The 13,217-nt window shown below is 45.5% G+C and overlaps 1 protein-coding gene across 1 annotated transcript; it reads right to left on the bottom strand.

Moving 5' to 3' along the window:
* Nucleotides 1-322: 322 nt before the first annotated feature.
* Nucleotides 323-12,244, bottom strand: LOC116915989 (collagen alpha-1(V) chain). Its single transcript, XM_045168645.1, is given in 25 exon segments — nt 323-2,059; nt 2,144-2,224; nt 2,357-2,679; nt 2,863-3,038; nt 3,168-3,351; nt 3,430-3,529; nt 3,606-3,821; nt 3,891-4,322; nt 4,401-4,778; nt 4,840-5,001; nt 5,105-5,266; nt 5,346-5,597; nt 5,691-5,897; nt 5,979-6,023; nt 6,102-6,452; nt 6,527-6,982; nt 6,984-7,103; nt 7,174-7,284; nt 7,354-7,428; nt 7,532-7,735; nt 7,830-8,051; nt 8,165-8,324; nt 8,396-8,609; nt 8,697-8,885; nt 10,888-12,244. Coding segments are annotated over 25 exon segments (5,082 nt in total). The 5' UTR covers nt 11,006-12,244; the 3' UTR covers nt 323-1,915.
* Nucleotides 12,245-13,217: the final 973 nt, after the last annotated feature.

Raw genomic sequence — 13,217 nt, 5'->3', positions numbered from 1 at the left:
AGAATCCTTTGCAAGGATAATTTTTTCAACAAGGATGACGTCATGGCTATACAATACATTGGCATTATCAGCTGAAAGGAACACTGTTACGCAATTAAGAGTGGGCTTCCACTCTTTCTTACGAAACAGAGAAGGTGGGAAATACGATAAGGGCAGCAAGTAGACAGAAGAAAGTCTCGAAAATATTACATCTACAATCGAACGCGAAAAATAATTCGTTTTTTTTTTTTTAATCACCTATTTCCTAGCGGCAAAATCAAAGGCGAAAATGCTGTACTCAGCATAGTAGCATATAGTACTATTATTATGGGTAATGTGTGTGTAGAGTTAGGCTGTGTATATAAGGCAAAAAAACAGAAAATGTATATAAAAAGATTGTTTCATCAGACCAGACACATTTTTTTTTTTGACAAAAAGCGCAAATCATATAATTTTTCCTTTCCACCTTGAACCCCCTAGATGAGAGAGAGAAAAAATTTACGAGAACAATGAGACACAGCTTGTTATTGGTTGTTGTTGTTGCAAAAAAAATCAAATTCAAATCAAATGCTCGCAGCCACAGAGAGATAGAGAGAGAGAGAGAGAGAGAATAAACACGATACATGATTGGCATCCATTAACAAATTTTTTAAAAATAAAAATGAAGGATGTAAAAAGGGCGAAACGTAATAGAAAGAGAGAATAGTAAAAAAGAATTGGTCGTCTGCTCTGCGGCGGGCTCTACAAAATGTGTGTGGCAAAACAAAACAAATTTTTAAAATATATTTTGTGGCAGTGATTTTCTTTTTTTTTTTTTTCTCTCTTTTCTTTTGAAAGTGTTGTTGCGCTGTCGTCAGACCCCCCACGCCAAAAGTATAATATGAGAAACAGAGAGAAAAAGAGAGAGGAAAAAATTGAAATCTTTTCGCTTAGGTTGTACACATCTACAGATTCCATCAAGTAATTTCTTTTTTGAAAATATTTTTGTTTTTTTTTTGTTTTTTTTTTTATGGGTTTTGTGAGTGACATTGTGGTTTCCACTAAAATAGCCCGACCTATCTATAAATGTGTCATTTGAAATCACTCGGTTTTTTGTAATGTATGTGTTGATTTTTTGATAGCGAAAAAAAAAATAATAATAAAAACAATAAAACAAGGTGTGGTCAATCCATGAAAATCTAAAAAAGAGACAAAGTCATTGAGAGAGAAAGTGAAAAAATAAAAATAAAAAACAAAACAAAAAATGAGAGAAAGGAAAGACTGTGAAAAAAAAAAGAGAGAACGGTGGCACATCGAATCGTCAAAGAGAGAATGCGAAAATTTAATGGAAAGAAGGTGTTTTTGTGTCCGTGTTGTAAAAAGCTTTTCTCTTCGTTCATGTCGTGAGAATTTCTGAAGAAAAAGAAAACCATCAAGGCCGCAGTTGATTGAGAGCGTATGTTTGGTTGGATCTACGTGTGTGTGTGTGTTTCTTTCGGTCAATGAACGTCAGTCAGTCAACAGTCATCCGGAATCGGGAACCAGAAAGGATGTTTGTGTGTTTTCAAAGCGTTTTTACGAATATTTATAAAGGGGAAAAAAAATAAAAATATTAAAAAATAAAAATAATGGAAGAAGAAAAAAGAAAAGAAATGAAAAACCGGCGAGGAAAAAGAAAAAAAAAATCAGAGAGATAAAGAACCGACCATAAATCCGAATGGTTTATCATCTTGCGCCGGTTGATTTGTGTGTGAGAAAAACATTTTTTTTTTTTTGTTTGGTTTTCTTCCACTGGGTTTGTATGGTTTGTAAATATTTCTGTGTGTGTGTGTGTGCATGTGTGTGTCGTCGTCGTCATTTTGGCCCGTCGTTACTTTGTCGTTTAGCTTATTGTTGTTGGTGATGGTTGGATTAAGTTGATGGGCGTTGATTCGCTGCGAAATTCGAACGAATGCGATCATTTGAAACAGACGGGACCGACTTCGAAACCAAAGGCCTGGTGAGGTTGACCGTAATCGACCGGGAAGAAGTCGATGATGGGCAACTGGCCCAGCTTGTCGCTGCGGATCTCGAACACAGTTTTACTGCTGCCCTTGCGATTCTAGATGGACGTCAAAGTGGACAACAATCAAAGTAAAATGATTCGAAAAAGAATAAAATAAGAAAACAAAAAAAAAAACGGTACTTTGCACCCGTCTAAAATGACATTGGGTCTGACTCCTTTGGCGCTGAATTCCTGTTCGTTATCGCCCAGCAGCTTGATGGCCTGTTCGTGACAACAGATATGGATGGAATCAAGTTGTTTAATATACACCGGTCACGAAATGACGAGCCACATTCAATAAAGACAAAAGAAGAAGATGGACAAGGAAAAACAAAATGAATGCCTTTAACATACCTGATCGTAATTAAAGGTACGTTGATTGTACCATGCGGCCGAGTTGACACAGGTGAAGGTGAAATTCTGATGAGCCTTTTGACTCAACAGGCGCAAGAAGGTCATCTGGACCACGCCCACCGTTTCGTACGTCACTTTGGAAGCGCCGCGCATGTTCGAGTACCACTCTTCTTTGCCGCCGACCTCCTTGCGCCAAGGAATGTTGGGCATTTTGGACGACTGAAGGTCCGGGTAGACGCAAGTTTCGCCCGAGCCAGTCATGTTACAAAAGACGTAAATGGCATCGTCCGGCATGCCCAAGTTGGGATCGATCCAGTACCAACCTGCCAACCAGTTTGTATTCAATTAAAAGTGTTTTCTTTTGTTTTATGCATTTTTTTTTTGTCTCGCTTTTCGGGCCCTTGTCGGCATTGTTTTGCCATGTTGAAATTGTCATACAAGATCAACATTTTATGTTCAGCGAGAGAAGGGCAATGCTGAAATTGTTTGGTGTTCTTCATCATTACCGTCTTTGAATTGAGGATGGCCAAAGTACAAATCTTTGCACGACCGAACCGGATTCTCTTTGGAGCCTTGCGGTTTCTTGATGCGCTCCAAGTCCTGTCGCATCGTGTAGATCGAACTGTACATGTCCAACAGTTTGCCGTTCAAATCCTCTTTCGGTCCGTCGTCCGGCTTGCCACTATCAGGAAATATCAATCATTCAATAGGGAACTTGTCAGCAAAACAAGTTTTTCTTTGCTCTTTTTCTTATTTTTTAAAACAAAGAAACAAAAAATTATGCAAACATTCCAAAATGGACGTTCATTACCCAACTGCGCGCTTATAGCGATCGTCGAACTCTTCTTCTCCGTCGGCTGAGTCACGTTTCCTGCGTCCGGCAGGTGTCGCTGGACTATCTCGTTGGAAGAGTAATTCTGGAGGCAGAAGAGGCAGCTCTCCTGGTGGACCAGGAGGTCCAGGAGGTCCGGAAGGTCCAGAATCTCCCTTGGGTCCTGAATTATTGAATAATAATAATTTTTTTTTTTTTTAAAGACCAAATTAAATCGTGAAAATTGGATGCACAAAATTACCAGTTTGTCCTTCGGCTCCTTTAGGTCCTGGTGGTCCTTCAAGACCGGGCAAGCCCTGTGGTCCGTCATTTCCTTTTTGACCCATCGGACCAAGTGGTCCCTACACGTCCACATCAAAATAGGATTTGAGCATTCCACGTTAAATCTACGAACTAATCAAAGTTTAAGAAGATTACCGCTTCTCCTTTCGGTCCAACGGGACCTTGAGTTCCGCGTTCACCAGCCTCACCCTTCTCTCCCACTTCTCCCTTACGTCCAGCAGCTCCAAGTTCTCCGCGATGTCCTTTAGGTCCTCGTCGGCCGCGATCACCCTTTTCGCCTCTTATACCAGCTTCACCATTGGGTCCAGGATTACCGGCTTTGCCGGGTTTGCCTGGAGGTCCAACGTCACCCTAATATTAAAACAAAATTTGGTTAAATGATCAAATCAGGTTTTTTTTTTTTAATGGGTGGTAACGTACCGCGGGTCCGGGAGATCCTCGGAGTCCTGGAGGTCCTTGTGGGCCGTGAACACCCTGATCTCCTGGCGAACCCTGGGGTCCAGGTAAGCCCTGAAGGCCGATGTCACCCTTGTCACCAGGTTGGCCAGTGTTGCCTTGAACACCGGCAGGACCTTCCGGTCCAGGCTTGCCCGGTGAGCCTGGCAAACCCATTTTGCCCGGAGCACCGGCTTCTCCTGGAAGACCCGTTTCGCCCGCTTTGCCGTCCAAACCATCTTTGCCTGGTTCTCCCTTTGGTCCTTGCTCACCAGCCTCACCATTCGGTCCAGGGAAGCCTGGATTGCCAGGGCTTCCTTTGGGTCCTTCGGGACCAGCGACACCTCGCGGTCCGGGTGAGCCTTGTATACCTGGTTTGCCTTCTTCGCCTTTAGGTCCAGCTGGTCCACGTTTACCCTAACCAGTTCAGTTAAAATCAGTTTGTGTTTGGGTTTTTTTAGGATTCGCCGAATGCTTTCGAAAATAATGTTTTACGTGAGCTCCATCTTGACCAGGAGGACCTGGTGGTCCAGTATTTCCAGTTTCACCCTTAGGTCCTTGAGGACCTTCTGGTCCCGTGGCGCCAGGTAAACCTTGAACACCTTTTGTACCAGTAGCTCCTTGTTCACCGGGGGTACCAGGAGGTCCGACTGGTCCCTTCTGACCAAAATCACCCTTCTCTCCTTTAGTTCCACCCGGGCCGGGAAGACCTTGATTACCAATAGGACCAGGTGGTCCACCAGGGCCTTGAGGTCCGTCCTCTCCTTTGCCACCTCGTCGTCCAATGTCACCAGGGGGTCCCCTTTCTCCGGGTGGACCGATAGGTCCCACTTCTCCGCGTAAACCGGGATTGCCGTTTGGACCAGGAGGTCCCTAATAAATACAAGAAAAGTAAAAGACACAGACAGTTGACATAGATTTTGTGGCAACTTACAGAATCTCCTTTTCCTCCTTTAAATCCTTTCTCACCGGGTTTGCCTGGTTCTCCCTTGTCACCGTCTTCACCCGGCGGACCCATGGGTCCTGGTGGACCTGGCAGACCGCGTTGTCCCGGAAGTCCATCTCTTCCAGTTGGACCGGGAATTCCAGGGTCTCCCTATCGGTTCATGGATGAAATAAGAATAAAATTGATAAACGATATCAGATGCAACAACTTATTATCGGTTCAAGCAAAGGAAGTTTTGGAATCGATTACTTACGGTGTCACCTTTGGCACCCGAAGGTCCAACAGCTCCCTGTTGACCTGCTCTTCCTTCAGGACCAGGGGGTCCTTCTTTTCCAGATTCGCCTTGCTGACCTTTGTCTCCTGCAGGGCCAGCTGGTCCAACAGGACCCATTTCTCCTTTAAGTCCGGGCATACCCTACATCGCACCAAGGTGAACAAAGTAATTTTGAATCAGTACATCCCTTTCTTATTGATTAAACGCTATTTAAACTCACTGGTAATCCCGCGAGACCTCGTTCGCCGGGGAAACCTGGCAATCCGGATGGACCAATGGGACCTTGCTTGCCTTGGGGACCAGGGGGTCCTTGTGGGCCTTCTTTACCGGCATCACCCGAATGTCCAGGCTCACCAGGGGCACCAGGAGGACCTGCTTCACCAGGTTCTCCAGTGGGACCTCCCTCACCCGTTTGACCCGGTAATCCAACTACTCCGGGAGCTCCAATTGGCCCATCAGCACCTGGTTGACCCTAATTGGAAAGGAAAAACGACAGGACACAGTATAAGGTAGTCCAAACACTAACGAGAAGGAGATTTCAATTGAAGAATATTCGTTGATTTACTGGTGGTCCACGCTCGCCCGGTGGTCCTGCTACGCCATCTTTGCCATGAATTCCAGGAAGACCCTGTTGTCCGGTAAGTCCACGGACTCCTTCCGCTCCGGGTAGACCTCGCTCTCCCTGTGTGCCTGGTGGGCCGGGCTGTCCAGTGTCACCTTTAGGTCCTGTGACGCCTTGTTTGCCCGTACGGCCGCGGGATCCTCTGAAACCCTGTAGTTTTTTTTTGTTTGGATAGTTGGTCAGACTTTGATGTTTTCAACTGATTCAATTTCATTTTGAATTTGAACTCACACGCGGACCCTGTTCTCCACGTTCTCCTGGAGTTCCAGTGTTGCCCTATGGAACAGATCAGTTAAGATAATAAGCCAATCATTTGTAACAAGAAAGTAACAATCAGCCATTCGGAGAATATACTCGGTCTCCTTTATCGCCCGGTGTGCCAGGCCGTCCTGGTGTGCCTTTGTCTCCTTTTTCGCCAGGTGGTCCGGGATATCCAGGGAAACCTGGAACGCCTAATTTTCCTTTCTCTCCCGTCGGGCCAGGTGGTCCAGCTTCACCTCGCGGGCCTTCGAAACCTTTGGGTCCTTCAGGTCCTTCCAAACCGGCAGTACCCTGAAGGCCTTGCGGTCCTCGTTCGCCTTTCTGACCCACATCACCTTTCTCACCGTCATGTCCCTTGTCGCCTTTGTCACCTTTCTCTCCCAATGGTCCGCGCGCACCTTGGTCACCTTTTGGTCCTCGAACACCAGGGAAGCCAACTGGACCCTGGACGAATATTAAATAAATGGGTTAAGCAAAAACCGTTTACAGAAATGAGCAGATGATGTTCGATGTTTTACCTGAGCTCCAGTGCTTCCAGTGTCACCTTTAGATCCGGGATTTCCAGGATTGCCAGACGGTCCTGGCAGACCATCAGCTCCGGGTAAACCTGGCAAACCGGGTTTTCCTCTAGGACCAGCTGTTCCAGGTGGTCCTAGAACTCCTTGCGGTCCAGGTGGGCCAATAGGACCATTGGGTCCGGTTTGACCTGGAGCTCCGGGTCCTCCAGACGGACCAGTGTTTCCCTTAGGACCAGTAATACCTTCACTACCAGGAATTCCTGGAGGTCCAGGAAGACCAGGAAAACCTCTCTGTCCGGGGAATCCTCGTGGACCCATTTCACCGGGCATACCAGGCAAACCTGCCGGTCCGTCTTCACCTTGTTGGCCGTCGTGTCCGGGCTGACCGACATCTCCGGTGTTACCGATCTCACCTCGATCTCCTTTCTCGCCGGGCAAACCAAGAAGTCCCTGGATTGCCTTGCTCGCCTTTGACTCCTGGTGGACCAGTGGAACCACGCTCACCATCACGTCCAGGTCGCCCTCGTTTTCCTTCCCGGCCTGGTAGACCCATCATACCACGAAGACCTCGAGGACCCTTAATGCAAAAAAATAAAAGGGAAATGTATTTGATCGAAAGAACATTAGGAAACAACAACACAAATTACCGGTTCTCCTGTATCTCCTGGCTCTCCTTTCTGACCTTCCGATCCGGGTGGGCCAGTGGGGCCGTGAATACCAGTCATACCTTGCGGTCCAGGAGAGCCTTGCATGGCCATCTGTTAGTAGAAGGAAAGACAGTTGTTAAAAGACATTTTCAGAGTTAGCAAAGTCATTTGTTTCGAAACCATGTGTTGCGAGAGCATCTGGCGAAATTGTTCAGCTTGGGCATCCGGTCCCTTTTCGTTGCCTTGAAGACTCAACTGTGTAAAAATTTGAAAGCGTATTTAAAAAAAAATAAAATAAAATGAGCCATGAAAATGAAAAGAAGTTTTTAGGAGAAAAAGAAAAAATAGAATCACAAACCGGAATCATGAAAACGTGGCCTGGTGGTCCCTGGATTCCTAAATTGCCATTCAATCCATCGCGTCCGGGCTCACCCTTTTGACCACGAGGACCAAGCGGACCTTGAGGCCCAGCATAACCTCTTGGTCCTGGTGGTCCTGGCAAATAATAATTGCCGCCATTGTTTCCGCCGATACCAACACCATCCCCAGATCCTTCATTCTCCTAGCAAGCAAAGATTGACATCAATCATTGACGAATCAAAATAAATCGCAATCAGTTGATCGATGTTCATCATCTAGCACAAATTTCAACTCACCACGAAGCTTCCATTTGGAGCTTGGGCGTAAACCAGGGTCTCGGCTCCAGCGGAGGCTGTTACACTCAGAGGAAGTTGCCGTTTTGTGTTGGAAGATGATGCGCCGTTACGGCCTGAATCGCCCACTTTGCCAACAGGTTTGCTGCAGTCTGGCATAAACTGTTTGCAAACTTCGTAAGCTGATTCGGGTGATGGTACCAAAATCAATTGTTGTAAATCTCCCTGTAATAAAAATTGAATGATTAAATGGCAATCGATCTTGGTATACAAACATGTGTCCGCAAATGTTATAATATGCAACTGCGTGCGCACACAGAAACTTCCCACTCACGTACCGAATAGAAACTTTCATCCAAGAGTTGTTGCCCAATGAGGATAATGCCTGAGCTGCTCAACTTCTGCCCTTGCCTTGGCAACGGCCTTGTCACTTGCTGCTCACAGTCTTTGATGAGGGTGACGACATTACCTTTAATGCTAATGCCCAGGCGATGCCACCTGTGGATTAACAAATAAAAAAAGAGGTGATAATAAGAGAGCGTTCAAAACTTCAATGGAAATGAACTGACTTTCCGTCGTTCATCCGAACTCCAAAATCGACTTGGAGAGGTGGACTTCTGTTGCCTTCATCATCGCCTTCTTGATAGGTTAGCGTCACGGTTTTGCCAACCGAAACGACCAACTGTTCATCACCGGCGTCGCTGTAGACGGCAAACAGAACAGAATTGATACCCTGGGCCGGTCTCAACGTGGCAACGATGCTCAGATCATCGGGGAATCCCTCTGTCGGTGCAATGCAATTTGTTCATTTCTCCTTCTTCCAAATTGGGGAATTTGTTTTTGTAAGAAAAAGAAAATCCAACAGCCTACCTTGGAAGACTTGAGCGGTGGAAACGGTGAGAACGGCTCTCTGGGTGAGCCGATAGGCTTGATCAGCTCGTCCGTAGACGGGAATTCCGTCATCGATAGCTACCGCCCTCTGATCGCAAATACCCGTAGTATTTACTACACCCAAGGGTAGTTGGCTAATGCCCACAGCTTCCAACAAATCTGCCGCATCTGTTTCAACGGCATCAAATTACTGTGAGACATGTTGATAACAAGAAACGTTCTCGAGCGGGATACATGGCATTTGTACAATTTAACTGATACGCTAGCTGACAAACAACTTGTTAAGTTTCAGCAGTCTACTTGCAGCATTTACACATGTCCTGTATTGTATATATGGTTTTGGGTGATGTCTGCTTCAGCCTGAACATGTGTGTTGTTCTTACTGTCTTGCTGAACGAGATAGTTCCTATTTTAACAGCCGTCATCATCATTATCATCTGTCATTTCACTTTCACGTTTTCCGTGAGAGTTAACAAGTACGTTAAAAAGCGACTACATCACCAGCGGAAATTTTATGAATAAAAAAAAGGGGGGGACGAACGGATAACGATGATATGTCCTGATTTGAAGAGCTGCTGATGAGGACGATATAGGACGATCACGGCATCACGATGATGATGGGATGTTGATGCGAGAAACCAAAATAAAAGGGCGCTAAGAGCAGAGAGGAGGTGGGGTGCGATGTGAGATAGGAGGCCAAGGTCCTTGCTGACTAGTGCCGCTGAGCTGAGATTCGTTACATATTTATGTAGACGCTTTCAATCATCGCTCATCTTTTTGGGAGCGCAGAGAGATTTCTCGAACTCACTCCCGTCTCGTCTTTCTCATCCCTGTGCCCTTAGCTCTTCGGTAAACAAACTATCAACCGACTGTTTCACGAGAAACTTAGCAGGACCAGTACCAACAAACGACAGCCACTACAAGTCCTACACCATCATCGACCAGCTGAACCAACGATACAACACAAACAAAACACGAAGAAGGAGAAAAGTGATGAACAAGAAGAGAAAGAAGGAGGCCAGAAGAAAACATTAATCTCTTAATATGTTAGTGGTGTTAGGGAAATTAAACAAATAAGAAGAAGAAGAAGAAAAAAAAAAAAAAAGTAGAGCGGATAGAGTTACCCGGCAAAAGAAACACAAAGTTCCGGACATGTTGTGAACATGTTCGAGGCCGATGGAAGACAGGAGGAGGAGGAGAAACGTCTCTATGGGCGCGATAATCACGCTCGTTCGCTGCTGCACTCTGCAACATTATAATATTTTTTTTTTTTTGGTTTGGTTTGGTCTCGTTTGTTTTGTTTTGTTTTTCTAGTTTTGTTTTTGTTCCTTTCATCCGCAGCTCAGAGGGAATGAGAGAAAGAGAGAAACTTGGAGACTTTCGGGTAGGTCAGAGGTCATCTCCGTCTAGACGTGAACGGCTTATGATGGCTGATCAATGGCGCCTCTTGTCTTTCACGATCCTTCACGACCGTATAAACAGACGCGAGACAAATCAAAACGGCGTCTCAACACAAAAATTGAAAACACCAAACGGTCAAGAAAGAATCGGCCATTAAAAAGTCATCGTTTAACTAGGACATCAGAGGATGAAAAGCCAAAGAATTAAATGACAAAACGACCCAATAAAGTGATCCGTCAGGTTTCACGTCACGACGGGAATTTTTCTGAAGACTTTCTAAACAAAAGGCGAAACGAGGGTGAAAAAAAGAAAGAAAAAGCCTCCAAAGAGAATCGGTGAGGGTGTCGAGAGCTATTTCGGCGTCATAGCTGCAAGACAATTCTGGGAGTTACCAAAAACAGTATTGAAGTAGAAGACGCAAAGAAAAAGCATGGACGAGTGAAACGACGAGTCGACATCTGGCTGTGTTAAGCAACGACCGTTTGACACGGAGGGGACATATTCACGCCCGACTAAAAATAGAGAGAGCCTTAAAACTAACATCTTTTCGGCCCTTCTCGTTAGGGCTTACACCGTTTGACTCAAATTTATTATTGTCCCCTGTTTTTCATTCACTTTCGTGACAACATTCGAGCTCTCGCGAGCCACGAGCCAAGAAAACAACCCTCTTTTGTGTTGCGATTATCGCGTAATGGGGCCGAAAATTAAATAGACATTTGTGCAAAAAACAAAAGACATTTTTAAAAAAGGTAAAAAGATTTTTTCATACCAGGCGGCAGGGCGGAGTGAACAGTCAAAGGTATCCAGCTAATCCAGCAGATGATGGCCGCGATGGATGCCAGCGTGGGCCAAGGATCGCGGCCTGCACTCCGCGATCCGGTTCCCATTCTCCGTACCTCAATCGGGTAGGAGGGACTTCAATGCGATTAAAGTCCTGTTGACTCCAGTCCCCCACTAAAAGAGACTATAGCTGTGGCACGTCAGAACTGTGTGGTTCGTATATTTCTAATTCAACTGAAAGGGATTCCAGCCTTCGGACGAAATTTTTTAAACCGCGAAAAAAAAAAAAACGAAAAAAAAAAACAAACGACAAACAGCAACAACGGAAGGTCCAACCAAACACTAACCAATCGGTCAAATTCGATCCAATAGAGAGATAGATTGTTAGGTAGACAGACAAGAGATGTTAGTAGAGGATAGGATTGGAGCGAGAGAGACTCCCTCGACGATATCCCGGGCTCGATGGAAGCCTGAACACTGAAGGCGCTTAACCGCCGAAAACGACTTTTTCAAAGTATTTTTTGAAATATTCACGACGCAACGCGCGAACTGGTCAGCCGCCCGCCACAGACGCAACGGACGCGACTGAGCGACTTGGACTTGATCAATGAGCGGATCGGATACTAGACCCCTCACAGCAACCCCCGAAATGCGACAGGACACAACACCACGAGAGGAAGGAGGAGCGGGGAGGAGGAGAATATGAAGAAGAAAAAGACGAAGACGAGGAAGAACAAGAAGAGGAAAGACGAATGTTAGTCTGGGGTGTTCTGGTCAAGGACCAATCGGTCACACTGTAGCCCCGCGTCCACAGCAGCACTAGAAGCAGCAACAGTGGTGGCAACTTTTGTCAAGTGCCGCAGCAACATCCAACACTGGCACCATCGGTGAAACAACTGCCACTCGATTCCGTCCTCTATTCTCTAAAAAGCTGGAACTCTTTCCCTGTTTTTTCTTTTCGTCTGTTTCTATTTTTTTCCTTTTCAACTTCCAAATTCATCTCCCCTCTCTTCTTTCGTGCTACGTCTTTCGTCGTCTCGATATTCTCATCTTCTGCCCTCGCCTTCTCGTACAATCGCTTTTCGGAGGTGAAATCCTCAAATAGGCCGACGGGGTCGCCTCCAGTCCCATCACCGTCAACCTATCGGCAACACACACAAAATCCTTTCTTAGGCCATTCAACTCGTACACTTTTTTTTTTTTTTGGTTTTCCAGCCTCTAAAGTCGGTTGCACCACCCACGATAGGTCGTTGAAATGATTACCAGAAATCCCGGTCGGCGGCTGATCTACGAGACACAGCTTTATGGATGGTAGAAATGAATAGACATGAAATATTAGGAATATGGTCCAACGCAATGATCAACGAAGCAGCTGCCTCTGGCCTTGTCCATTAATGAGCTAAGCAGAGATCGTCTTAAAAGAGTTGAGAGCTTTTTAGCGACCCTCATCATCAGCCAAATGCGGACGAACCGAAGAGACCCATAAGAAGTTGCGGATCTCTTATCTCTGTACAGAAATGAATTGAATCCCGACAGCTATCGTATCTTCGAGGCTGCAAGCCAGAACGCTTGGCGTTGTGCTGCTTGAACTTTGTCCATCACACTGCTCCTCCTACCACCATACAACGATTCTTGGTAGATTCAAGCAAAAGATGGCCGCAAAAATCGACTTCTATTTCGGCCAGGAGTCTTGATTCGGTGTGCAAGGCTCAAAATTCATGTCGTTGTTGACGATACACAGATGTAGAAGAGAAATGCCAAGCGGAGGGACGGACATAAATGGCTGCGGCAGAATTAACGATAACGACGATCCTTGATTGAATTTGGGCCGGGTCATTGAAATGAAAGAATCGATCTCATCGTTTTTTGAAACAATTTTAGATACCGCATCAAATGCTTTTCTTCTTTTCATTTTTCCTTGCAAAAAAATGTTGTACTTCTTTGATTGGCGCAATGACTGGCCCTCGGACAATGTTCCATCTTCGATCTGGGACGGTTTAAATTTTTGCGGCTACCCTACATTCATCGACTACGAAAGTTGATTCGTCATTTTGCGAGACTGTTCGTTCGATTGTTTATCAAAACTCAATTCAATCAGCTCTCCGCCTTTTCTTTCGTTCTTCAATGCCACAACCGAAAACCGAGTAACTGTAGCAGCAACATCCAGACGGACTTTCTTTTCAAAAAAAAAAATTTTTTTTCAGGGTAACGCGATACTTAACCACACACACACAATACTGGACGTGGATGGACCATGTGTTGATAGCGCGACGACCAACGAGAAAAAGGAGCCATTAGAATCCAAGCAGATGTTCCCCG

Source organism: Daphnia magna, linkage group LG2 (assembly GCF_020631705.1).
Source record: "Daphnia magna isolate NIES linkage group LG2, ASM2063170v1.1, whole genome shotgun sequence".
Classification (NCBI taxonomy): Eukaryota; Metazoa; Arthropoda; class Branchiopoda; order Diplostraca; family Daphniidae; genus Daphnia; species Daphnia magna.
The sequence above is the reverse complement of the archived record's forward strand: the minus strand, read 5'-3'. Positions and strand labels throughout refer to the sequence as shown.